This window comes from Capricornis sumatraensis, chromosome 4 (assembly GCF_032405125.1).
Source record: "Capricornis sumatraensis isolate serow.1 chromosome 4, serow.2, whole genome shotgun sequence".
In the NCBI taxonomy this organism is placed as follows: domain Eukaryota; kingdom Metazoa; phylum Chordata; class Mammalia; order Artiodactyla; family Bovidae; genus Capricornis; species Capricornis sumatraensis.
Genome location: NC_091072.1, coordinates 157,735,035 through 157,762,623, shown reverse-complemented (window position 1 = coordinate 157,762,623; position 27,589 = coordinate 157,735,035). Strand labels below are relative to the sequence as shown.

The 27,589-nt window shown below is 48.1% G+C and overlaps 1 protein-coding gene across 1 annotated transcript in view; it reads left to right on the top strand.

Moving 5' to 3' along the window:
- ARFGAP3 (ARF GTPase activating protein 3) overlaps positions 1 to 27,589 on the top strand; it is a 51,040-nt gene that overhangs the window by 20,686 nt on the left and 2,765 nt on the right. Inside the window, exons 7-14 of the mRNA XM_068970566.1 lie at positions 1,437 to 1,499; positions 2,821 to 2,867; positions 3,424 to 3,566; positions 10,627 to 10,755; positions 11,670 to 11,792; positions 18,096 to 18,227; positions 22,236 to 22,359; positions 23,330 to 23,420. Of these exons, the coding sequence (XP_068826667.1) occupies positions 1,437 to 1,499; positions 2,821 to 2,867; positions 3,424 to 3,566; positions 10,627 to 10,755; positions 11,670 to 11,792; positions 18,096 to 18,227; positions 22,236 to 22,359; positions 23,330 to 23,420 (852 nt within the window). The remainder of the gene's footprint in view (positions 1 to 1,436; positions 1,500 to 2,820; positions 2,868 to 3,423; positions 3,567 to 10,626; positions 10,756 to 11,669; positions 11,793 to 18,095; positions 18,228 to 22,235; positions 22,360 to 23,329; positions 23,421 to 27,589) is intronic.

Sequence of the window (27,589 nt, the reverse complement as noted above, 5' to 3'; positions counted from 1 at the left end):
TTTGAAGTGACTGAACTTTTATCATGAGTAAATGTTACTTTTATAATCAGAAAAGTGACTTTTATAATCAGAAAAGTGAAAGTGAAAGTCGCTCAGTCACGTCCCACTCTTTACAACCCCATGGACTATACAGTCCATGAAATCCTCCAGACCAGAGTACTGGAGTGGGTAGCCATTCCCTTCTCCAGGGAATCTTCCCAACCCAGGGATCGAACCCAGGTCTCCTGCGTTGCAGGCAGATTCTTTACCAGCTGAGCCACACAGGAAGCCCAAGAATGCTGGAGTGGGTAGCCTAACCCTTCTCCAGCAGATCTTCCCAACCCAGGAATCGAACTGGAGTCTCCTGCATTGCAGGCAGATTCTTTACTAACTGAGCTATCTTATAATCAAGAAACAAGATTCCAGTTTAGAAAACTATGGGCTTCCCCGGTGGCTCAGCAGTAAAGAATCCACCTGCAGTGCAGGAGACGTGGGAGACGTGGGTTCGATCCCAGGATCAAGAAGATCCCTGGAGGAGAAAATGGCAGCCCATTTCAGTATTCTTGACTGGAGAATCTGGTGGACAGAGGAGCCTGGTGGATTAGTCTATGGAGTCGCAAAGAGCTGGGCATGACTGACGCAACTGAGCACATGTGTACACGTTCTGGCAATAGTTGATGTCTAATAATTCACATTTGGTGATTTTATTTTAGGATATATTTATTGTAAATCTACTTACATCACTTGCTTAGGTTTAAAAAAACCACCCCTGGATGAAAACACCGACATTTTCTGTTTTAAAATTGAGCATTTTTTGTTAGCCAGAAAATCAGTGTAAATTAACAACAACAAGGTATCATTTTTCACCTAATCAGTGAACTGCTGGCGGGTGGGCCCCTCAGTCATGCTGGCCTGTGAGAGTCAAGCCTGGAACTGCTTGAAGGAACTTAGAGTAACAGGAAGGACTAAAGAGTCAGCAACCTCGAGATCAGGTGATGGTCCTGAGAAGCCTTAATGGAATTCCTAACCAGGATCAGTTTTTTAGATCAGCTAGAAAACTCAGCAGATTTCTTGGCAACTGAATATTTAGGTTTTCTATCACTGATGTGATTCACATTAGACTTGCCAAATGTTGACATCTGTTGGGGTATAGTACACATATGTACTAGGTATCTCAGAACAGTTTACTTTAAAACACCAGACCATAAAGTAGGATTCCAGATTATAATGAAGAGGGAGACCACTAACAAAGCAACTGGACACAAAATACACTTCTATTTTAATGGACTTTTAAATTAAAATTCTTAAAGTGATAAAATGTGGAGCTAAAAAGAAAAGACAGTTATTGATCTACCTGGATAAGATTTGTAGTACTGAACAAGTTGGATGTGTAAATATTCAAAAGGACATTTGATGAATCTGTTTTCTGCACTGATATCAATATTTTTAACTTTCAGGGGTACCAGAGCAAGGACCAAGTGTGGAAGGTCTTAATGTACCAACAAAGGCTGCTATAGGAGGTATGTGTTACCCTGTAGTCTGATTTAGAGGTTAATTAAGAAAAAAATGAATCCTGTCTGTACATTCTGCCTAGAACTTACAATGTAATGAGATTGATTTAAACAAAAAATGCTGTTTTGTTTTGGTCAGCTTGGTGACTGTGAAACGCATTAGCCTCTGTACCTGGTGAAGGTTGCTCTAGATGCTTTTTGATTTGCTGGTTTATGTCCCAGCATAGGCAGAGGGCAGAACAGCCATGTCATTCCTAGTCACCCAAGAACTCTTAGCATTTTCTTCCTTCTGATTTTATTGTAGGTGAACTTAATCTCTAATTTTTCATTATCAGGGAAATGTAATCTGAAATTAGTGCATATCACACTGCATCAATTGGAAAGCAACAGCTTTGGTGAAGAATAACCAAACTATTAGAAATGTTCCAGGTATTTCCATCATGCATTAATAGACGTGTGGGAAGCTGGAAGCAGGTTATATGACTACTCCAGGGCATATCTAAAAGAAAGTGAAGAAAAGAAGGATTTCCGTGAATGTCTTTCTTTATACCCCAAATGTAATGATGCTATTCTCCCATTAAGGACTGAAAACTTTTAATCTTGGTGGGTTTGTGCTATCTTTTCCTGTTAAGTCACAGTCTCATCTTTGTAAGAAAAAAGAAAATAAGATCTTATTCTTACTGGGTCTCTTACACATAATTCTAAAAACAGAGTATGTAATCTATGATTAAAATTTACCCAGAAAACAATTTTTAAGAAACTTTATCTAAAAGCATCATATATTTTTGTGCAATTTAGTAAGCAATGCTACCAAAATAATAGAATGTTTTCTATTTCTGATTGGTTAGTATGACAAAATCTGTACATAAATCAGGGTGGAAAAGCACTTCCCTGGCTGCTTTAGTTGTATACATAATGACTGGCTAACTTTATATTTTAAAACAATTTTGAAAGTGTTTGAAGAGTAGAGATTACTAGGAGAGTTTGTTCTAATATACAAAATACTCCTGAAGAAAGTGGTGAATGAGGCAAGCTCAGGCTATTTATTTCTCTGCAATATGGTGTTCCTTCCCCCCCCCCCTCAAAAAATATATATACTCTCTGAGTTTGGATGCAATCTGAAAATACTGAGAACTCTATTTTGATGAATCTCTGTTCATCTGAAATACATTGAGGTACTTGAGTCTCTGGATGACAAACTAATGTGGAAAATGTTATAGTCTCTTAAATAATAAAATGCAGTATCTTAGAATTTTTTTTAAAATACACTAAAAATAGGAAAAATATGTATTTCCAGTGGTCTGACTTTCTACTTTTTGTCTTTTGACAGAGGTTTCTTCTATCATAAAAAAGAAACCAAATCAAGCTAAAAGAGGTGTAAGTATTATGTGTAAACTGTCTGCTGATTTAGCTCTAAAAGGGCTTATGGGCTTGAGGAAGCCACTTTTGACATTTTTATTTCTATTGTTTTTGAGCCATAGTCTGATAAATGTGGCTCTGGTAAATAGTTCGTTTTGTTCAATGGAGTGATGTTATACGCGGTGACTGTTTTCTGCAGTGTTTCACATTTCTCTGTCGGCGATACAGCTCTGAAAACAAATCAGCCGAGGCTCCCTGGGATCTCTGTCACGCAGCGAGGCTGGGAGGGTTGTCAGCAGCTGGACGTTCAGCTTCTGAGGTTCCATTCAGAGCCCCCGCCCTGGACGCAGGGCTGAGATCTGAATCCTGACCTCGTCACTTGCCAGCTGTGTGATCTTGGTCAAGTCTCTTTCCTAACAAGAGCTCAGGTCCTCCTCCGTCACCTGGAGATGATGACCGTGCCGGCCTCACAGAGGCGTGAGGACTAAGTAATAACCCTCAATAACTGTCAGCTGTCATTGCAAATGTTTTCAAACAGTTTGGGTAAAATGTAATCTTCTACTGTTTCCTCCAGCTTGGGGCCAAAAAAGGAGGTTTGGGAGCCCAGAAACTATCAAATACATGTTTTAATGAAATTGAAAAGCAAGCCCAAGCTGTCGATAAAATGAATGCACAGGAAGACCTTCTGTCCCGGGCAGCACCTAAGGAAGAATCCATGTAAGTGTGGTCAAATCATAATACGATTCTAGTGACTACAGTTATTAACTGGGCTTCCCAAGGTGGCACTAGGGGTAAAGAACCCACCTGCCAACGCAGGAGACGCAAGAGACCGGGGTTCGATCCCTGGGTCGGGAAGATCCCCTGGAGGAGGGCATGGCAACCCACTCCAGTATTCTTGCCTGGAGAATATCCCATGGACAGAGGAGCCTGGTGGGCCACAGTCCATGGGGTCGCAAAGAGTCAGACAGGACTGAGGCGACTTAGCATGCATGTAACAGGCAAAGCTATTAACTAAATGACTCTGAGATTTGCTTTCCAAATGCCATATATTTTTACATTTGTGTGTGAGGAGGGAAATGCAAAATTTGGTTTTATGAGAGTTAATACCACATGGACGTGTAGATGAGAAGGAGAGAGACAGTATTTATGGAGGGCAGCCACCGTTTCCAGTTGAAATTGTGTGGACAGGATTTGGGTGGGGTCAATAAGAAGGGAAAGACAGAGATGTGTCAGGAGGCACTGCCACAGGAAAGATGCTCAGCGTTAGGGAAATGCAAGTCAAAGCCACAGGGAGACACCTCACCCTCAGGGAGCTGTGATCAAGAAGACGGCAAACAAGTGTTGGTGAGAATTAAGAAACTGGAGCCCTCGTGCTTTGCTGGTGGCAAAGTTACCATATGACCCAGCAGTCCCACTCCACAGTATATTCTCAGAGAAAGTAATGTATATGCCCACAAAGCCACACAAAAACTTGTACACATGTTCATAGCAGTATTAATCCCTGTAGCTGAAAAGCAGAAACAACCTCGATCTCCACGAACTAGTGAACAGATGGACAAAATGTGTGTGTCCACACAGCAGAATATTATTTAGCCCCGAAAAGGGATAAAGTACTGATACATGGTGTAGCATGCACAAATCTTGAAAAATTTGTGCTGAGAAAGACACTGGCCACAAAAGACCACATATTTTATGACTGCTTAGATGTGGACTGTCCAAATCAGGCAGATCAAGAGACAGAAGCAGACTGGTGGTTTCCAGGGCCAAGGGCAGAGGGGAGAGCAGGGTGGACTGTGGGTGGGTGGGATTTCTTCTGAGATGATGAAAATGTTCTGGAATTAGAGGTGATGGTGACAGCCTTGTGAATATGTTAAACTGAATTGTGCATTTTAAAAAGGTGAATTTTATATGTGAATTTTATCTCAGTAATGAAAATGGTGTTTATAATATGAAGCCCCATTGGACCTGGAGACTAAATTCTAATTGTACGGTGGAAGGTTTTGGGTATGGTGGTACTTAGTATGGAGGTACTAAGCCTGAATCTTGAAGAGGTCTCAGAGTCAGACTTGCGGGTGGTGGCAGAGAGAGGGAGAAAGGAAGAGCCTAGGAGGATGAGGAAGAGGGAATCCAGCGAGTGGCTCCGGGGTCCTGCCTGGGCTGGAGACATGGGAGTGATGGCGTGGGTCACCCTGAAGTCAGACCAGCCGGCGGTTTTGCATCTCATCTGCGGAGAGTGCCATGAAGCAGGGGTGGGTTTTGGAAAGTGTGTTTGGTTGTGATATCCAGGGCAGAAAGAATGGGGGGAGAACTGGAAGCCAGGAGGCCAGACCAGAGACTTGTTTTAAGTAGCTCCTTAAGGTTCTTGAGAGGATGTCATTGTGTTGAAAACAGAAGGGACACGCGACTGTCTGGAAAGGACTGGTGACTGGGCATAAGGGTCCAGGACCATAAGGAGAGAAGAGACGGAAGGCATCTTGGATTCCTGTTTTGTGCCACGCATGTGTTTTATTTATATGGTGTTTTCTCTTGTTGTCATGTGTATCTCTTGTGTGTGTGTGTTAGTCACTCGGTCATGTCTGAGTCTTAGCCCACGAGGTGGGTTCCTCTGTCCGTGGGGACTCTCCAGGCAAGAACACTGGAGTGGGTTGCCATGCCCTCCTCCAGGGAATCTTCCCAACCCAGGGATTGAACCTGGGTCTCCCACATTGCAGGCAGATTCGTTACGATCTGAGCCACCAGGGAAGCCCTTATCTCTTTTAGCATGGCTTCATTACTACAGGCTGTATAATGAAGAAAACACTGGTACTTACTTTACAAGATTGTTAGGGGATTCATTTAGTTTATGCTCATTAGAGTGCATCAGACAGTGCCTGGCGCGTAATAGGTGCTCAGTCAGTGTGAAGGTGAAGTCGCTCAGTCGAGTCCGACTCTTTGCGACCCCGTGGACTGTAACCTACTAGACTTCTTTGTCCATGGGATTCTCCAGGCAAGAATACTGAAGTGGATTGCCATTTCCGTCAGGGTAGTTTCTTGCTATTCACGCTCACAGTTTGCTCAGTGGGCTTCCTATGATAAGCCTGGAGCATCTGAAATGGGTGGTTACTCATTATCATTTAATTCACAGCACCTAGGGGGCAGCACTAAACTGTTATTTAGGTTAAATATTTGCAATGTCAGGGGCTTCCCTGGTGGCTCAGATGGTAAGGAGTCCGCCTGCAATGCGTGAGACCTGGGTTCAGTCTCTGGGTTGGGAAGATTCGCTGGAGAAGGGCGTGACAACCCATTCTTGCCTGGAGAATCCCCCTAGCGGGCTACAGTCCACGGGATCGCAAAGAGTCGGACACGACGGAGCGACTAAGCTCACAGCACACAAAGGTGGCTCAGAGGTAAAGAACCTGCCTGCCACAGTAGGAGGCACAGGAAACTTGGGTTTGATCCCTGGGTCAGAAAGATCCCCTGGAGGAGGAAATGGCAGTATTCCATGGTCAGAGGAGACTCACGGGCTACACAGTCCATGGGGTTGCAAAGAGTCGGACATGACAGTTGGTTGTGATCCACACAGCCCAAAGCTTTAGCATAGTCAATGAAGCAGAAGTAGATGTTTTTCTGGAATTCTCTTGCTTTTTCTATGATCCAGTGGATGTTAGCAATTTGATCTCTGGTTCCTCTGCCTTTTCTAAATCCAGCTTAAACATCTGGAAGTTCTCAATTCACGTACTGTTGAAGTCTGGCTTGGAGAATTTTGAGCATTACTTCGCTAGCATGTGAGATGAGTGCAATTGTGTGGTAGTTTGAGCATTCTTTGGCATTGCCTTTCTTTGGGATTGGAATGAAAACGGACCTTTTCCAGTCCTGTGGCCACTGCTGAGTTTTCCAAATTCACTGGCATACTGAGTGATTTGAGATGCTCTGTATAAGACTCACTGTAAGCTCTCACAGACTTCACTTTGATGTCTCTGACTTAGCTAGCTTTCTTGACACTGAGAAAGGGGGAAGGTTCAATTTGAGTGTGTTTAGGAGTGGACTCCGTGCAGATCACTCGTGCATGAGGTTTTCCCAGAGAACCAGTAAAATCCTCACCTGATCAGAACAGGAGACGGGGAATCAGAAAGCAGCAATCCCCTCCCTGCAGGTCAGGGGGACAGAGACTAGTGCGTTAATATTAGAGACAGCACCAGCCTTAATCAGGACTGCTCGATACAGCTGAATGCAAACATGCAGATTGTGGGGTGTTTATGAACTGGACTCGGGAACCCAGCGAATCCCTTTGTTCAGAAGAGCTGCACTCCAGGCCCTGCCCACCGCCCTGCTGCTCAGACGCATCACAGCTCAGTTTCACCAAACCAGTGCTGTGCCAGCTGTGAGAAAGTACCCAGGCTTTGTTTATTTATTTACTTTTTAATATTTACTTATTTATTTGGGGCTTCCCTGGTGGCTCAGAGGTAAAGAATCTGCCTGCAATGCAGGAGATACAGGTTCAATCCCTGGGTCTGAAAGATCCCCTGGAGAAGGAAACGGCAACCCACTCCAGTATTTTGCCTGGAGAATCCCATGGACAGAGGAGCCTGGTGGGCTACAGTCCATGGGGTCACAAAACAGTTGGACACGACTTAGGGGCTAAACAACAATGTATTTATTTGTCTGCACTGGGTCTTAGCTGTGGCACGTGGGATCTTAGTTCCTCAACCAGAGAGCGGACCCAGGTCCCCTGCATTAGGAGGGCACAGTCCTGGCCCCTGGACCACCAGGGAAGCCCCCAAGAGTGCCCACGCTTTATGCTAGTCTTCTGCAGCTCCATTTCTTAAAATGGCCGTACATAAAGTTAGTTCAGTCAGCTGTCAGGAGCAGTGTCGATTCCTGTCTGTTCTAACTAAACTATCCGTGCAGCAGCCGCATCCTTACCGGGCATTTCGTCCTCAAAGAGGTCTGTGCGCACAGCTGGTAGGAGAGTAAGAGGAGCCAGGAGCTGCCCTGAGTCCTGAGGTCGTGGCCGGCCCTCCTCCCTGCCCGTCCTGGAAGGGCTTCTGTAGGTCTGAGACGCGCGGAGTCCCAGCTTCTTGCTGTATTAGTGCTTCCAGAGCCTGCCTGGTAAAGTGCACGCTTTTAATGAGCAACAGCACCAGCTCCCCGGCAGGTCCCCCAAAAGGGAAAGCTTCCCCATCTCGTACTCTCCTGAAATTCTTCATCCCAATCCATTCATCTCCAGAAGACTCTGTTACCACAGTTATAGCTTTTTGTGATTTTAAACAGATCTACTGTTTTCTCCCCAAAATTATACTTGAAAGAAGATTGCTTATTTTCCTCCTTCAGGTACAATTTGGCGGGGGGGGGGGGAGGGGGTGGGGGTGGGGTGGGAACAGCAGATGTATTACCATTACCTGATCTGAAGGAATAACTAAAGAAAACAAGTGGCCCCTGTAAAACAAAATAGAGGGACTTCCCTGGTGGTCCAGTAGTTAAGACTCCAAGTTGCCAATGAAAGGGACCTGAGATCGACCCCTGGTCAGAGAACTAGATCTCACATGCCGCAACTAAGAATCCACATGTCGCGACTGAAGACCTGTGTGCCGCTACTAAGACCTGGCACCGCCAAATTAAATATAAAGAGAATGAAGGCATCCATTTCTTTAATGCCAGGGTGTGATAAACTCCAGGCATACAAAGCAATGTTCTTGCTGTAAAGAAATGTTTAGTGGGAGAAGCATATATATAAGCAACAACAAGAAACCGAAATCCTGCTTGACTCATTAAGAAGGGAAACAGCAAAAGCAAGATTATTTTCTCCCAGTAAGAAATTCTGTTATCACTTCCTTTCACTACAGAGAAGTGTATTTATATTATTAGGGAGTTTATATAGTACCTTTCTCATGAGGAATTTGTGACATTTTATAAAATTTTCTGAAATGGACGGTATCTTAGAAATCTTGATAATATAGGTATATCATTTTTTCAAGTCCCTGAAATTTTGTTGCTATTTACTAATATGATAATATACTCTTGTGAATATAGGCCTGGTTTTCTTCATAAGAAATTAAGTATCTATAGCATTTTTGGAAGCCTAAGAGTAAGGGACAGTGTCTCATTCATCTCCCCTCCCTCCCCCGCACTGGGTGCTTTATTTGTCGCAAGTATTTGTAGATAGGTGATGAGCATCTGACTGGTGGTGCAGAGGAAACTGTTGGCTGAGGAATGGCAGCTCCATTGTGAATTCTCTCAGAGGCTGGTTCCGTAAAGAGACCTTATGGGGAACTTCCTTAATGGTGCAGTGGCTGAGACTCCGTGTTCTTAATGCTAGGCAGCCTCGGTTCGATCCCTGGTCAGGGAACTAGATCCCACATGCCACGATTGGAGAGCCTGTGTGCCACAGCTAAGACCCATTGCAGCCAAATAAATATTTTTTTAAGAGAGAGAGAGAAACCCTAGGGGAAATTTTCTCGTAAACTGAAGAATCCTTTTGCAATGCAGTAATCCCTTCTTAATGTATCTGTTAAGTCAAATATATTTATATATATGAAAAGTGAAAGTGTTAGTCACTCAGTCATGTCCAACTCTTTGTGACCAGATGGACTGTAGCCCGCCAGGCTCCTCTGTCCATGGAATTCTCCAGGCAAGAATATTGGAGTCATTCCCTATATATTTGGACTTCTCTGGTAGCTCAGCTAGTAGAGAATCTGCCTGCAATTTGGGAGACTCGGGTTTGATCCCTGGGTCGGAAAGATCCCCTGGAGAACAGATGGGCTACCCACTCCAGTATTCTTGAGCTTCCCTGGTGGTTCAGATGGTAAAGAATCTGCCTGCAATGCTGGAGACCTGGGTTTGATCCCTGGGTTGGGAAGATCCCCTGGAGGAGGGCATGGCAACCCACTCCAGTATCCTTGACTGGAGAATCCCATGGACAGAGGAGTCTGATGGGCTACAGTTCATGGACTCAGAAAGAGTCGGACTTGACTGAGCGACTAAGCCCAACACAACACACACACACACATACACACACACATATATATATATAATCTTAAACCAGAACAAACCAGTGAGACTAATCTCATACTTTTGTTACATAATGTGGATGTATAAAGTGAAAGTGAAAGTGAAGTCGCTCAGTCGTGTCGGACTCTTTGTGACCCCATGGACTGTAGCCCACCAGGCTCCTCCGTCCATGGAGTTTTCCAGGCAAGAATACTGGAGTGGGTTGCCATTTCCTTCTCCAGGGGATCTTCCCGACCCAGGAATTGAACCCACATCTCCTGCATTGCAGGCAGACACTTTAACCTCTGAGCCACCAGGGACGTATAGTAAAAAAAAAAAAAAAAAAAATCTGCATTTTACTCTCCTTTATAGAAGTAATTTAAGTATATATTATGTTGTGACATATTATGATACAGTAAGTAATGTAAAGCTAGAACAGTAATTAGATTCAGCAGCAACCATAAATTAGCTGTAAACTCATGCAGCTCGGAGAAGGCAATGGCAACCCACTCCAGTATTCTTGGCTAAAGAATTGCGTGGACAGAGGAGCCTGGTGGGCTGCTGTCCATGGGGTTGCACAGAGTCAGACACGACTGAAGCGACTTAGTAGCAGCAGTAGCAGCATGCACCTTTTCTTGAGCATCTACTCAAAAGAGATCTTTTCCCAAAAAACGCCAGCTTGCCTTTATAATCATGAATCATGGAAAGCCGCAGCAAGCTAAAAGCGTGTGACATGTTTAGCGTTCTCGGTATTTTAACTTAAGAGCACAGAATCAGCGCTAAGTTAAGGAGCATTCGGTTTTTCTGGCAGTGTGTCATCACTACGATTAGCCTATAAAGATCTTGAAATTCAGATGAAGAAAGATGAGAAGATGAATATGAGTGGCAAGAAAAAGGCAGAATCAGAGAGACTTGGCATGGGATTCGGAAATAGCAGAAGGTAAGACTCTGCTTTCTTGGATTTCCTAATTTAAGCTAGTTTGCTGATCACACGTGGACTCTCCTTGTTAATTTCCACTTCAGAAACGTCTTCTCCTTGTTCGCTTCCTTCATTTGCTGTGCTCTAATACAGTCAGCCCTCAGCGCTCTCTATCTAGGGGTTCTGCCTTTGCAGACTCAACCAATCTGGGATTTGAATATATCAGGATAGGGAGAATTCCAGAAAGTTCCAGGAAACAAAACAAATTTTTTCTGTGCACACCATACTTAAGGACAACAATTTACATCGTTTTTACATTGTATTTACAATTATTTATGTAGCATTTCCATGGGATCAGCAAAGAGACAGGACTTAGCAACTAGACAACAGATGTAGCACTTACGTTGAATTTGGTGTCATTAGTAACTAGAAATGATTTAAAATACAAAGGAATAGTAAGGATTTTTTGGGGGGTGAAGTAGAGAAGGATAGCTTCCTTACTTTGCCAAGCAAAGGAGGACACATCGGACCTCTGCCTTGAAAAATTATGTGTCCCTGAGGATTGTTTTTGTTGGCTGGGGTAATGGAACCAGTCCTCCTCAGATACCAAGAGACAACCGTGTTTACTACAGTGCAAAAAATTCCAAATTTGATTATTAGATAAAATGAAATAGGTCTGATTGTCATTAAATGGATGCCATAAACATAACTTTCATATGTGACTGTATTTTCTATAATTAGTTACAGTCCCCACTAAGGTCCGGTATTTTCTATTGCTTGTACCACAAAAATATTTTTCAATTGTTCATGTTTGTAACCCCCCAAATAAAGTACATTTTTGATGAGAGTATAAATTAAAGTCATTCTTTGGTGAACACATGTATTTTCATGAACTAATATTATTCTTTTTCCATCTTATTCTCTATTTTCTCAAGTGGTATTTCACATTCCGTGACTTCAGACATGCAGACCATTGAACAGGAAACGCCAATCACAGCAAAACCGAGAAAAAAGTATGGTGATGACAGTGATGACTCATACTTTACATCCAGCTCCAGGTAACCTGTTAAAAATCATCCTGAAAGTATTGTTTTGAAAAGCTCAATACAGACTTACTAGTTTCTGGGTTTTTTTTTTACATTAGGAACAAATACAAATAAGTTTACTTCGTTGTTTTTAAAAGCTTCGGCTGGAATCAAGGATGTCCTTTGGGAAAAGATTGGGGTCCCCTTCTTTAGTGGATGATATTTGCTAATATTGAAATGTTTGAAAATAAAATCAGCAGCCAGGAATTAAAATCAGAGGTGGGAAAGTTGTATTTATCTAAAATGTGAAATTGGCGAAATATACAAAATATGGAAAACCCCAAAGATATCTCTTGTCGTTTAGTCTTACTCCAACAGTTGGAATATTTCCCAGCTGTGCCTTTAGCAGATTCTTTTGTTTTCATACCACCGGCTTCTGGAGTCGCCCATTGGCAGGATATAAAATTTTAAATGAATGCTATTTGTGTGTCTTTATGTATGAATGAAAAGCACTGTTGCCGTCTGAGGGGTTCCCAGGATAAAGCCTAGGCCCCATCCTTCAAGCCCTCACCCTCCAACAAGGACAGGTTACCCAACTCCAGTGTGAAGCCGACCGTGGAGAGGTCGTGGTTCAGGTTCAAGCCACCCGCAGAGACCGAGAACAAGTTTAACTTGAATTGACTCACTCTGTGCGGTTCTTCCAAGAACCTGATCAGCACCAGGGAGGGGGAGGCCTGCTGAGCAGCCACCAAGTAAACCTGGGGTGTCAGGAAGTGGGCACCGGCTGGGATGCCGGGCAGCCTGGACTTGAGTCCTGGCCCTGCCACTTAATGACTGTGATCTTGGCTGCCCTGTCCAACCTCCCTGTGCCACCGCCTCGTATCTGTAAGGTCGGGACACCAGTAGTGTCAGCCTCTCAGGCAGCGTGAGGGTTTAATGAATGAATGCACGTGGGGCATTGTGGCCTAACTACTATTTATGTCATGTTTAGCTGTTGTTTTTATATAGAAACTCAGTTCAAAAGTCACGTGACTCAGTCTGAATGCTTAATTACTATTGTTGTATCCTTAAGTTAACCATGTGGAGGGCCACCTTCAGGTGTGGGGTTTGGGAAGGTCGACCGTGTGCCCGTCAGTGTGGGCAGTCCTTAGAGGAGGCACCCTCACTCACATCTCAGAGGGCATCACTGTCGACTGGCAATTACACAGGGGCTTCCTTCATAGAGCTCAGTCAGTAAAGCATCTGTCTGCAATGCAGGAGACCTGGGCTCAATTCCTGGGTCAGGAAGATCCCCTGGAAGGAAGTGGCAACCCACTCCAGTATTCTTGCTTGGAGAACCCCATGGACAAAGGAGACTGGCGGGCTACAGTCCATGGGGTCACAAGAGTTGGCCATGACTTAGTGAGTAAACCACCACCACCAGAAGCAGTTCCATATGCATAACAGATAGAAATGTATGTTAACTAATTAGGCTCTAATTCTGAAATTCTGTATTTTCCTATCAAAGTTCACAGGTAAGGACTTGTAATACAGAGAACTGTCTTCAAATCATTCACCTAGCATCACTGCAGATTGCTTCAAGTCCAGATTTTTACCAGAAAAAAAGTAGTTTAGAGGTGTTCCCCGTCAGTGCTCTCAGAGACAGGGTGGTTTTATGTTTGCCTCTCAGGCTTCCCAGATAGTTCAGTTGGTAAAGAACCGCCTGCAGTGCAGGAGACCCCGGTTCAATTCCTGGGTCTGGAAGACCAGCTGGAAAAGGGATAGGCTACCCACTCCAATATTCTTGGGCTTCCCTTGTGGCTCAGCTGGTAAAGAATCCGCCTGCAATGTGGGAGACCTGGGTTCAATCCCTGGGTTGGGAAGATCCCCTGGAGGAGGGAAAGGCTACCCACTCCAGCATCCTGGCCTAGAGAGTTCCATGGACTGCATAGTCCGTGGGGTCACAAAGAGTCGGACACGACTGAGTGACTTTCACTTTTCCCGTGAGCAACCTGTATTTCAGGTTAATTGGCGGTCACTCCCAAATCATGCCTTTTTAAAATAATTAGTTAATTAATTTGGCAGTGCCAGGTCTTAGTTGCAGCCTGCAGGATCTTTTATTAATAGGTGTGGCATGCGGGATCTAGTTCCCGGAGCAGGGCTCGAACCCAGGCCCCCTGCATTGGGAGTGCGGAGCCTTAGCCACTGGACCGCCAGGGAAGCCCCCCAAATCATGCCTTTTAAAATACTTAAATACATTTTCTACAAGATAGAATTAAACCTCTAGCTTGATTTGAAGGCGGCCTACGTGTCAGGTCACTTTAGATGAGAGAGTACGTCTGTGTCGGGGAAACTCCCGGTGGTGCAGAGTCTACGCTCACCCACCTGGCTTCTCCACAAAAGCCTGTTTGATTCTTTCACTGCTCATTACAGCTCCTGCAGAGAGCATAGGGTTTCCAGCTCCACCAGTGGTGCGGAGTTGGAAGGAGAGGCAGCTGTGACTGAGGATGCGCCCCGGGAAGCTGTTGGGGAGCTTCGCCCACCCCAGGCCACTGCCCGGCTCCTTCCTGGGGGGCTCCGTCCGCCAGGAGTTTCAGGAATCCCGTCGGCCTCTCTCTGTGAAAGCTTAGTCCTAAGAGTCAGCCCGAAAGGCCTCCGTTTCTACGGAACAATTATTTATGGTTTGGAACCGGGGAGCAGATGGTGTTTTTATATTGACCACACTGGCTGGATTCCCGCCAGAGACCTCGGCGTGCTGTTTGTCTTTACCTGCAGCTTGTCTGATGGGAACGTCAATGCTGGTCCTCCTTGGTCGTGATCACTGCGGGTAGAACAATCCTTACTTTGGCAGATGAAGTCGGGTAAACATGGCCTCTGGGAAAGCGGGCGTTTCCATGAGGAGCTCTCACTGCTTCCAAATTATTCATTAGCCCATTAGAACTTGAATACTATTGAATTATGAAAGAGTGCTGTTTCTATTAAAAATGAGACCAGCCGTATCTTTGGGCTTTTTTTTCTTTTGAGTTCCATTATTTCCAGGATATAAACAATGTAATTATATACTGAGTACAAAATAATGAAACTAGAACAATTTGTTCAGCCTTACAAAGCCAGCGTAGCCTTCAGTGGAAGAGGCAGCTGTCTACAGCTGTAAATCCTAAATTGAGTAAGGATACAACCAATGTCTCCTGCATCGGCAGGTTCTTTACCTCTAGTGCCCCCAGGGAATCCTACGTAAGGAATGTTTTCAGATTGAGTGAAACCAGAGTGAGAGGGAGAAAACATAAGTGAAAAGCATTAAGAATTGGGATCTAGAAGTCAAAACATTAAAAAAATTCAATAGACGTAATTTCCTGACAATCCAGTGGTTGGGACTCAGCGCTTTCACTGCCATGGCCCTGGGTTCAGTCCTTGGCCGGGGAACTGAGATCCTGTAAGTCACGTGGCCAAAAAAAAAAAGTCACTAAGGCCTTGGGGATCCGAGGGTACTTGTATTTCTGAGGAAGGGCAGGTGCTTCACAGCCATCATTGGGTTCTGCCACCCCGTCCTCCCCCAGCAAGTTGCTACCTGCTTCCCTCACTGTGCACTGGGTCAGAGCTCAGGGAGCCTCACTGGTGAACCGTGGGAAGAGCCCCCACCACCCCTGACCCCCATCCCCTCCCTAGCTTGGAGAACACAGCAGAACGTGGTCTAGTGGCTGATCAGCAGGGAGCTAGCAGAATGGCTTTCTCTCTCCTTCTGATTCTTGTATTATCCAGCCATTTAAAAAAAAAAGTCTGATGCCCGTATATTCCAGGATAAGCACTTGGGCTTACATGGTTGAATATTTCCTTAGAGTGACACCAACCCCGAGTCCCAGTACCTAAGACTTGTGAAGGGCCTGGAAGTTCTACCCACCGCCATTCAGTCCTCACCCCCAACCCCAAGCCCAGAGCCTCTGGGGGACCATGCAGCCCCTCGGCATTCCTCGCCCTTCAGTCCGAGGGCCATTCCCCGAGAAACACTGCCTTGGGCATCCACTTTGTCTCCCTGGGTTTCTGAGCTCAGATCGGGTTTCTGGGCTCAGATCAGGTTTCTGAGCCCAGATCGGCCAGTCCCATCCAGGCGGGGGCTGAGCGTGTCTCCTCCCTCAGCCAGAGCCTGGCCCCTCATAGATGCTTATTGAAAGTGAAGTTGCTCAGTTATGTTCTACTCTTTGCAACCCCATGGACTATAGCCTACCAAGCTTCTCCATCCATGGGGTGGAGAATACTAGAGTGGGTTGCCATCTCCTTCTCCAGGGGATCTTCCCCACCCAGGGATCGAACACAGGTCTCCGGCGTTGCAGGCAGATGCTTTACCCTCTGAGCCACCGTCCCTAAAGATGCTTACTAAGTAGTTTTAAATTCCTGACTGGATCAGTCTTCATTCTTTCACTGGGACCCTCACAAATATGTCCTCAAACGTTTGGAGGGCTTCCCTGGTGGCCCAGAGGTTAAAGCGTCTGCCTGGAACGCGGGAGGCTCAGGTTCGATCCCTGGGTCGGGAAGATCCCCTGGAGAAGGAAATGGCAACCCACTCCAGTACTCTTGCCTGGAGAATCCCATGGAGGGAGGAGCCTGGTAGGCTACAGTCCAGGGGGGTCACAAAGAGTCAGACACGACTGAGCAATTTCACTTTTCCAGGTGAGGAGGGGTTGGTTGTTCCTGTTCCTCCGAGCAGAGCCTGCTCAGCTTCTAGCTGAAATCCAGATACGCTTTGAACACGGCAGGTTTTCCTTCCTCGAGGGAGAAGGCTGGTGTAACAAGATTTGTTGTTAATGACTTCCTTGCCAGAGAACGCGGAAACCACGTTTGGAAATTCTGCTTTTTTTTCAATCACTCATACAAGGCCATACCATCTGCTTCAAACAGCAGATTTATCCACCCTCCTTTTGTTGTTGTTGTTGGTTTGTTTGTTTCCTGCAAGGAAAAAAGAGTCCATTCCATTTTATTCCACCGCTACACCCCCCCCATCTCAGCTCATCTCTGGATGACTCCTTACGCCCTCGGAGTTTGGCCCTCACCCGTCTCCTGCGTGCTTCTGTTCTTACCCTCCGGAAACATCTTGGCAACATCTCTAAAGTCTCTGCATCCTCCTCCATCCTCCTTCCTTTCCTGAGACCTAAGCATTAGAATCTGAGTCTCGCTTCTGAACTTCTGGAACCACCTTTAAGAGGAGTGCGGGTCCGGCTGGGTTTTTTTTCCATCCTAAGCTGTCACGAATTTGGAGATGGCCCAGTCACTTCTGAGTACATCTCTGGCACACTCACCTCACCGGTCTATTTCTGTCCTGTCCCAGGCAAAGCCTGCTGCTCCCCGTCACAGGTCTTTCTCCCCCGACATAGGACCTGAATCTGCCGTTGAGTTTTGCTCTCTGAGCCACTCCCTGCTCAATGATGATCAGCTAACGAAAGTGTAAACTGACCCAGCAGGCCAGTGTCCCCCCTGAGATGCTTACCAAGTCCACTTCCGGCTCCAGCCTGAAAGAGCATCTGTGGGATGGTCCAGTGATCAACAGTCGTAGCTCTGCACCTGACTCCAGAATGAAGCCAGTTAGCATCACTTACACTGACTGGTGGTTTCTGTTAGGAGTGATGTCTTATCCAGGGCTAACATGGCAGGGTTACCAACAAGGGACTCCTAGAATGGTGTCAGTTCTCCAGGTCCTGAAGCATTGATGGTGGTTTAGTTGCTAAGTCATGTCCAACTCTTTGCAACCCCATGGACTATAGCCCGCCAGGCTCCTCTTTCCATGGGGTTTTCCAGGCAAGAATACTGGAGTGGGTCACTGTTTCCTTCTCCAGGGGATCTTCTCCACCCAGGGATTGAACCTGGGTCTCCTGCATTGCAGGCAGATTCTTTACCGCCTGAGCCATCAGGGAAGCCCTCCTGAAGCATCATTCATGACCAGCCTATAGCTGGGTAACCCTCAAGGGTGTCCTGTGCTGTTGGGATAGGCTAGGTTATGCCACAGTGATAAATACTCCCCCCAGATCTTAAGGGCTTAGCGCAGGGATGGTTTATTTCTTTGTTCACTAAAGGCAGCTAAGGATATAGATTATCTATCCTTCTGGTGGCACCTTGATTGTCCAGGTGGATGGTGGTGTCACCTGCCTGAAGCTACAGCCCCTGGAAAACACAACCTCTTCCACTCGGGAGGGAAGAGAGGACTGAGCACCCGAAAGGCCTTGGGAGTGATTCGCCTCGTGTCCGATCCTGTTGCACACGGCCGCCCCCAGCTTCAGGGGGGTCTGGGAAGTGCAGTGCCCATGTACCTGATGTGAGTGGACATCAGTAAGGTCCTCCAAAGCCTCTCTTTTGCTCTCTCCCATACAGGTTCTTTGACGAGCCCATGGAGTTAAGGAGCAGTTCTTTCTCTAGCTGGGATGACAGTTCAGATTCCTATTGGAAGAAAGAGACCATCAAAGACACTGACCCAATTCCGAAAAACACAGGCTATACGGACAGGTACAGACCCCAGAGGGGTGGGACTGTAAACTGTGACTCCACACGCGTCTCCAGGGACATTCTCTAACCCTAGTAAATGAATGTGTTGTACTATTTCAAGAATATTCTTTGTATCCTGGTCTGTCTCCTGAACTTACAGCTTTGCCTTTCCCAGAAGCTCGTATCCTGGAGTCGAGCAGTAACTGGCTTTGTTAGACAGACTTCTTGAACGTTCCGTAGCTCAGACACGACTGAAGCGACTTAGCAGCAGCAGCAGCAGTGTGGTTGAGACTTGTGTTTTGCTGTGTTCATCCCTCTTTATCGTTGAGTCTGTTTATCCATTTACCTGTCAAAGAACTGTCTCCAGCTTCTGGTGATCGTGAATGAAGGGCTGAATAACGTGTCGTCCAAACCAGGGAACTGCTGGGAGTGTAGGGGGACAGTCCCAGCACGTTGTGACAGTAAGTGTGACCTGGAATTGTCCTCGGTGACTGGGATATACCGCCGCCCTGCTCACTTGTATCCTGTGTAGCGTGGAACAGTGCTTTACGTGCGTCACAGCGTATTCAGTATTTACTGATTGATCCGTGGAACTGAAGTCAAATTACAGGCCTATATTAAGTAGCAGAATTCCTTCAAATGTCGTGTGGTTTGGATATTTATTCTTTTTTTTTTCTAAATAGAATTTATAGGCTTTTTAAAGTGGCCTAAAATCCCTTTACAGAATTACTGCTGTTGCCTTTTTAAAAAGTGAAATGGCATGTGCTTAGATGATAAATGAGAAATACATTTGCCTTACCTCCAGTTAGCTTAACCTGCCTTAGCTGTTTTTGCTCTTTGTGCTGAGCACACTTCAGGTTATTAACGAGTCGCTCTGCTGGATGCTGGGTCCCCAGAACTTACTCTTCTTATTACAAATGATGAAGAGTTTGTACCCTCTGACCGGCGTCTACCCATTTCCCCCACCTCCTTGGAAACCACTCTTCTAGTTTCTGTTTCTTTGAATTCAACCTTTTAAAAAAAATTTTAGATTCTACCCACAAGTGAGGACATGCAGTATCTGCCTTTCTCTGTCTGACTTCGTGTGATGTCCCCCAGGTTCATGCTTATTGTCATAAGTGGCAGGATTTCCTTCTGTTTCATAGCAGAATATTATCCCATTGTGTGTGTGGGATCATATTTCCTCTATCCATTCACCCACTGACAGATATGCAGATTGTTTCCACAACTTGACTGCTGTGGAAACCTTGGCCGTGAACATGGGCTGCAGAGATCTCTTCACGCTACCAACTTGGTTTCCTTCAGATTTGTACCCAGAAGTGGGAGCAGATGGCAGTTCTGTTTTAAACTTTCTGATGAACTTCTGTGCTGTTTTCCGTGTGGCTGTGCTAATTTCCTTTCCCACCATCGGTGTACCAAGTCTCCGTGTTCTCCAATCTTTACCAACGCTTATCTCGTATCTTCTTGACAATGGCCATTCTAACAGGTGTGAGGTTTTGATTTGCCTTTCCCTGACGATTAGAGATGTTGACCACCTTTCCGTATACCTGTTGGCATTAAACTTCCCTCTTAGTATTGCTTTTGCTGTATGCCATAAGCGTTTCCATTTTCATTTGTTTCAAGATATTCTTTCCTTCTTTTATTTTTAATTGAAGCACTGTTGATTTATGATGTGGTGTTAGTTTCTGCTGTACACCAAAGTGATTCAGATATATAGATATATATATAGTTGTTGTTGTTGAGTCACTCAGTTGTGTCTGACTCTTTGTGACCCCATGGGGGTCTGCAGCACGTCAGGCCTCCCTGTCCATCACCAACTCCCGGAGCTTGCTCAAACTCATGTCCATTGAGTTGGTGATGCCATCCAATCATCTCATCCTCTGTCGTCCCCTTCTCCTCCTGCCTTCAATCTTTCCTAGCATCAGGGTCTTTTCCAATGAGTCAGTTCTTCGCATCAGGTGGCCAAAGTATTGGAGCTTCAGCTTCAGCATCAGTCCTTCCAGTGAACATTCAAAGGATGATTTCTTTTAGGATTGACTGGTTTGATCTCCTTTCAGTCCAAGGGACACTCCAACTCAACAGTTCAAAAGCATCAGTTCTTCAGCGCACAGCTTTAATTCTCACATCCACATGTGAGTGCTGGAAAAACCATAGCCTTTGACTATATGGACCTTTGTTAGTAAAGTAAGGTCTCTGCTTTTTAATATGCTGTCTAGTTTGGTCTTAGCTTTTCTTCCAAGAAGCAAGTGTCTTTTAATTTCATGACTGCAGTCACCATCCGCAGTGATTTTATAGCCCAAGAAAATAAAGTCTGTCACTGTTTCCATTGTTTCCCATCTATTTGCCCATGAAGTAATGGGACCGGATGCCATGACCTTCATCTTTTGAATGTTGAGTTTAAGCCAGCTTTTTCACTCTCCTCTTTCACTTTCATCAAGAGGCTGTTTAGTTCCTCTTCACCTTCTGCCCTAAGGGTGGTGTCATCTGCATATCTGAGGTTTTTTATTTTTTCCCCCCAGCAGTCTTGATTCCAGCTTGTGCTTGAAGCTAGAAGGTTGATCAGCTTCCCTAAAGAAATTATTTTGAATTCTTTGTCAGGCAGTTATATGGTGTCAGTTACTAGAAAATTACTGTTTCCTCTTGTGGTATCACGTTTCGTGTTCCTCGGGCTTCCCTGGTGGCTCAGAGGTTAAAGCGTCTGACTCCAATGCGGGAAACCCGGGTTCGATCCCTGGGTCGGGAAGATCCCCTGGAGAAGGAAATGGCAACCCACTCCAGTATTCTTGCCTGGAGAATCCCATGGACAGAGGAGCTTGGTAGGCCACAGTCCACGGGGTCACAAAGAGTCGGACGTGACTGAGTGACTTCACTTTCACTTTGGAGTCGTGTTGCTGTCTTTGCATTTGAAGGAGGAATCACCTCCTCTAGTCTTTCCTGCTCAGCTTTCGATGAGAAATGCCATCAACTGTCAGCCCTGCTGGAGACGCTAGGGTGTTCTCAGGCCTTTTCTATGGATGCACTCTCTCCTCCCTGCTTACCCCTTTTGGGGGTTGAAGTCTTAAGATGGCCTGTCTTCTCTCCGTCCCACACACAGGGATGAGAGCCTCCTGCTTGCTTCCCCTAGGATGGTGCCCTGGGAAGCTGAAGTCAGTGCACTTTTCTGCCAGCCCCAGAGTCAGGCTGGCCCTCTGCACGTGCTCACCGGCTGTCTGCACAGGCTCGCACTTACCAGGGCGTGTGCAGGAGGGAGGGTTCATGGGTCAGCCCTGGCGGCCCCGTGGCCCACTGAGGGCTCTGCAGGCAAAGTGCACGCAGTGCTTTGTGAGCAGGCCTGCCCATGGAGCCCAGGAAGTGGTTAGTAGAATCCGCATGCCTTTGATGAGTTCTCAGCCCTGGCAGCCCCTCCCAGCGCCTCAGCCAGGTAGATCCCCTCAGTGTTCCGGGTGGATGAGAAAGCCCTTGGAAACGAGGCACCCTGCCACCCGCCTCATGCCTTTCCCTCTGGGAGAGATGGCAGGCCGAGTGGACCTCGCTTGGCCCCGAGCAGCGCTGCCTGGGAGGAGGAATAGCGTGAGCAGAGTGAAGCTCTTCCTCTTACCTCTTCAGTGCAGCCAGTCTTGGATTCTTTTTGCTCCAACAGCGTGTTGGAGCCTCTCTGCTGGACTCCTGGACTCCCACAAAGGCATGCTCATCTGTGGGTGATTGTCAGAACCGGTATTCTCAGGAATTCCCTGGTGATCCAGTGGTTAGGAGTCTTTGCTTTCATTGCTGAGGGTGTGGGTTTAATCCCGGTTGGGGAACTAGATCTCGCATGCTGCAGCTAAGACCTGGTGCAGCCAAGTAAATAAAAACAAAAATCAACCAAATGACACACACACACACACACACACAGGCACGCACGCAGGCACGCACGCACGCACGCACGCATGCACGCACGCACACACCAATGTTCTCTGGGGGATAATGTGAAAAACTCCTGCTCCACCGCCTTGCTGATGTCATTCCCGCCTTGGCTGTTTCTAACTGTAGACCTACCGCTCGCCGCAAGCCAGACTATGAGCCAGCTGAAAATACAGATGAGGCCCAGAAGAAGTTTGGCAACGTCAAAGCCATTTCCTCAGATATGTACTTTGGAAGGCAAGCCAAAGCTGATGTAAGTGTCCAGAGTGGTTCTGTGTGGTCCCCACAGAGCAGAAAGCAAGCCAGGGACACGGAAAGAGTGGGAGGAGGTGCCGAGTACTAAGTGAGGTGGGCTGAGGCTGCAAAGTTCCCCTGTCCCCAGGGCAGGACTCGAGCCCACGTCTTTCTGCCCAGTGGTCCCACTTGGCTGCTCCAGCTGGAAGAGTGATAGGAAGGGAGGGCCTGTGTTGCATCTTCCTCTTATTCCTTTCCCAGTGTTTTGAAGAGCCATCCATCCAATATCTTCTGAATAAATTTCAGGAATTTTTGATACACCTGTAATTTCCTTAGTAATTTTCTTAACCATAGCTAAATGAAGTACATAGCTGTTTCTTGAAGGTAGGTATATTTATTTTCAGAAGAGAGATTGTTGCCTCTTTTCTCAGAGATGTTAATGAGCTTATCTCAGTGGAGTCTGGCTAAACAGTAAGACTCAAATGGAAATGGGGAACCTGAAAGGTCCCTTCTCCTTGTGAAGTAGTCGTGTGCTTACACGAAATTCTTAGCGATGCGGGTTATCACTAGGCTTCTTGCACAATGCAGAGAATTATTTCCTGAGGTGTACTGAGTTTATGTTGTAGCAGTAGAAATCCCACCAGCGTTCTGAGAGTATTTAGACCTGCCACCTGGTTGTTCTGCACCCCCTAGACACGGCCTTGTCTTAAAGTGGACAGCACTCAAGTTCAGTTAGCAAGTAACAGAAGGCCGTCGAGAGAGAGGCTCGTGGAGCGGCCTTTCGTGGCAGCTGGGTGGCGGCAGCACCGCGACAGAGCCGTCACTGCCACCCTCCCTCTGGGCTCCCCCCACTGACTGACCTTTGGGCGTTGATCTGTCTGCTTGTGACTGCAGAACCTGAGCGCCGTGATAGCTCCTCAGTGATCCTTTCTGCAGAATTGCTCATGATTTTGTAGCCTGATTTTCCTTTTCTTGCTGCTCTCCTGTAGTACGAAGCCAGGGCTCGGCTGGAGAGGCTTTCGGCAAGTTCTTCCATCAGCTCAGCTGACCTGTTCGATGAGCAGAGGAAGCAGACGGCAGGTAACAGGCCGGGCAGGCAGGTGGGCGACGAAGCTAGTCCCCACCACGCCTCCGTCTTCTCTGCGCAGGACTTCTCACCTTTCCAAGACTGTTGGCAGCTGGTGTTCGACGCTCCCAGGGCTTCCCAGGGGGCGCAGTTGTAAAGAACCTGCCTGCCGATGTAGGAGATGCAGGAGATGTCATGGGTTCGATCCCTGGGTCAGGAAAATCCCCTGGAGTGGGTCCAATCCACTCCAGTATTCTCGCCTGGGAAATCTCATGGACAGAGGAGCCTGGCAGGCTGCGGGAGTCGCAGGGAGTCAGACGAGACTGAGGGGCGGAGCACACACACCCACATGGCCCCTGTAAGTCAGGCAGAGTGGAAGTTATTGTTCCAGGCTTTGCATGTGAAGAAATCAGGTCATGACATTTAAGCAACCTCCCCAAAGTTACCTGCAGTTTCAGGAAGTTGTCTTCCTGAAGTGTTGTCATCGCAGCAGGGGGTGTGGGGGCGTGGGGGGGTTTCCTAGCATAGTGTGAACATGAGATCTAGTTTGTATGGTGTTACAGCCTTGGAGGGGACAGCCCTGGGCTCTTGTGTGACATGACCCACTCCCTAACTGTGAATCCTGGAGTATCAGGTTGCCTTTGGCCTCAGTCTCCTCCTCTGTAAAGTGGGTGGGTAATACTCACCTCACAAGCATGTACTGGGGCATAAATGGGGCACTGGGACAGATCTCAGTGGGATCCCCCTGGGATCTGGACATGGCAGGCCCCCAGGGGCCCCTCCCAGGCCCCAGGAGTAGGCAGGGTAGATGGAACAGGTGACTCCACCAGCCTCTGCCTTCCCTGGAGACAGACGGGGCTTTGGAACCAGGGAGGTAGAGAGGAGTGTCCAGACCCGGATGAGGAGATGTCTGGGCACCCCAGGTAGTGAGCCTCAGCACATAGGCCTGACACGGACATTGAGAACCACGCGCCTCTGCTTGGGCCTCTGACTCTGAGGCCTGCTCTAGTCCCGCTCAGTCAGGCCTTGGGGGCAGGGAAAGGGCCAGTGTCCCTCTTGAGTCACAGCCAACCTTCCAGGAGCAGGGTCCTCTGAGGTCCTTTCAGGAGCCCATTCGTCAGCAGGAACGCCCAGGGGAGGGGGCTCTCCGAGGCCTTCGGGGCCCAGCACTGCCTGCACCCTCGTTTCCAGCCCTGAAGGAGCTGGGAGAGGTCAGGGAGGGACCCACACGGGCGGCCCTGCAGCCACAGAGAACCCCAGAGAAAAACAGCCTCAGCAGAGAAGCCCGGGGGGAGACCCCAGTGCCTCAGGCCTTCTGTGATGGGGTTTGGGGGGGCGTCTCAAGAGCCACCGTGGCCCTCGGGGTGCAGCGGGCACTGCCAGGCTGCTGTGCTGTGGCAAGAGGGGAGAGAGAGGGTTCTAGCTGTCCCCCAAGTCCACCCCCCAAGCACCGACCCGGAGACAGGCAGAGCAGGACCGCCCTCTGGCCTCCAGCAGGAGAAGCTGTGTTCTCATCTGTGAACTTCCCACGTCCCAGCCTCTCTTCCTGGCAACTTCCTTGTGTGACCGCCCCACCCGCCACCCCCCGGCAGAGGGGTGCTCGGCAGGCCTGTGGGTTAGGCCTGCCTCCTTGTGGGCGCCCTGGCACAGAGGCAGGGCAGCCAGAGAACCTATCAGGTTTGAAAAGCACCCCCAGCTGTATGTGTTTTTGTAATTGGAGTTACTGGAAGTCTCACTCTGAAACATTGTTTGTTAAAAAAAAAAAAAAGCCTTCAGAGATCAAATGAGCAGCCTTTTTCAGTTGCTGAAGGCAGGCTGCGGCCAGCCTATGTTTACCTTCCTGTCCCCTTTCAGAGAACAAAGGTCTATTAATTTTCTTGGCCCTGGTGGGTCCAAGACAACTCTCGTCCTGAGGACTTGCAGTCCCCATGGGGGTGCCCTGGTTATGCAAGGCTGCCCAGGGACCCCAGCTCCCCCCCAGCGGCCAAGGGCCTACTCCCCTCTCCATTCCAGACCCCCCAGATGGTTCAGACCACGACTCCCCTCTCATCTCCGCATCTCTCGTCAGATGCCTTTAATAACTGCTCTAAATGGGAGTGCACTGAACAACTCTCATTAAATATTTACCCCTTTATTTAGAGTGCATTTCAACAAAGAGCAAAAGCTGGTTTGAAGAGCGTGTTCTGTGTTCCTTGTCTTAGACTGTTTCCCCATCTGTGAAGTATCGGCACACGGGGTGGATCACAGTCACCTTTATAATCTCTTCGGAGTTCAGGGGAAGACAGTTCCAGATTGGAAATGCCTCCTGGTGAAGCAAAAATACTTCCTGGGGGTGTGGCTTAACCCTGGCATTTGCAGGGGCGCCAGTCCCTTCCAGGATCTTGGAGGGACTGGGTGGGGAACACACATAACCAGCCACCACGATCACTCTAGAGCAGGGTCAGCCGGGGCCTGCCATCCCCGGGCACTGCCTCGGAGGTCGCCACTCAGTGCACCGATGACAGAGCGGAGGTAGCTTTGTGAGAGCAGCACTGGAACAAAAGAAACTGCAAACCCAGCTTGGCCCTCTAGGGCATTTCTTTCCAGAAATGATTGCGATCATCTGAGTCTGAACAGGGCCCCCGTGGGACTGCCAGGGCACTGCGGACGCCTGTGTCCGGGCTCTGTGCGCACTTGCCCGGTGTCACCGGGGGACCCTCAGCGTGTTTTGTTGTTTCCCCAGATCTTGAGGCTCCTGCGAGGCCCCTCAGCCACCCTCCCCTGTCCTGGCTCTCGCTCGCCGAGCCCAGGAACCTGGCCTCTTGGGGTTTGCCAGCCTCCAAAGCACGGACCTCAGTCAGCCATCAGGTGGTTTTACTTGGTGACTTGCTGAACATGTGTGTCACACATCACAGCTGTGTGGTGGGGTCACCGGCCAGTTCAGCTGCACAAACTGGAGTTGCACCAGCCTGAGTGAAGGGAAGTCTGTGCACCCAAGGGGCTCTGGTTCCAGCTTAAACCTCCCACCGCAGCCTGCCTTCCCCTTTAAACGCTGCTGAGTTGAAAGCTTGTAAGTGGAGGCGCTGGTGCCGAGGTCACCTCCACTGACCTCTGGGTGTCACGGAGCAGCTATGACTCGGGCCCTTTGCGCTCCAGGTCTCGCATGAGCTCTTTGTTTCTCCTAAGATTCATCCCACAGGCTGGCAGCCCTACCACGCTGGGCGGAACCCAAGGCCCGCCCCTGGGCTAGGCTGCTGCCCTGTCATTGGCAAGTGAAGTGAGTGCAAGTTGCTCAGTCGTGTCCGGCTCTTTGCGACCCCACGGACTATACAGGCCATGGAATTCTCCAGGCCAGAATACTGGAGTGGGTAGCCTTTCCCTTCTCCAGGGGATCTTCCCAACCCAGGGATCGTACCCAGGTCTCCCGCATTGCGGGCAGATTCTTTACCAGCTGAGCCACATGGGAAGACATCAGCAAAGGGCTACCAAATTTTTAAAAATCACCTGGAGGCAGAGAGGGGGAGGCAGCTGCCCCTGAGCCCCTCCCCCAGTGGTCAGTGTGGGAACAGTGCTGTGGGAAACACAGGGTCTCTCCCGGTGGCCCCTGTGCTGGAAGGTAAACATGTGTCTTCCGTTTTGTTTCTGGCAAGAGACCTGGCTTCTACTGCTTAAGGGGCGGGCGGGTGTAGATGGGTCTCATGTGGCGCCAAGGGCAGCTGGGCTGGCTCCCTGGGGGACCCCAGGTTTGGGGTCACTCAGTCTCTGAGCCCTTCCAGTGCCCGATCACAACTGAGTGGCAAGAGCATGCCACCAAAGCCTACCTGTTGGCTCGGAGACCCCTGATGGCTGATGACTCGGACGCACGCCACGCGTGCATGTCTGTGCTGGGACAAACCAGAACCTAGGCAGCAGAGATACCCAGCTGGCCCGGGCCTCGGTGAAGGTGAGGGTCAGCCTCTGCCTGGGAGCTGGCCATCAGGAGCCTTGCCCGTCTGGCCGCTTCCCCGGATGAGCCTCCTTTTGTTGCTCTGAGACAGGCTTCCTCCTGCTCCTTGAGGGGTGGGTGGGAGGGGGGCAGCCCTGGCCACAGACAGAGCAGCTCTCTGTCCCACCAGTAACCCCAGAGCAAGCAGACGGTCTCCTCCCTTGAGTAGATGGGAATCCCTCTGATTGGCCAGGTCTGGGTCACGTGTCCACACATGGT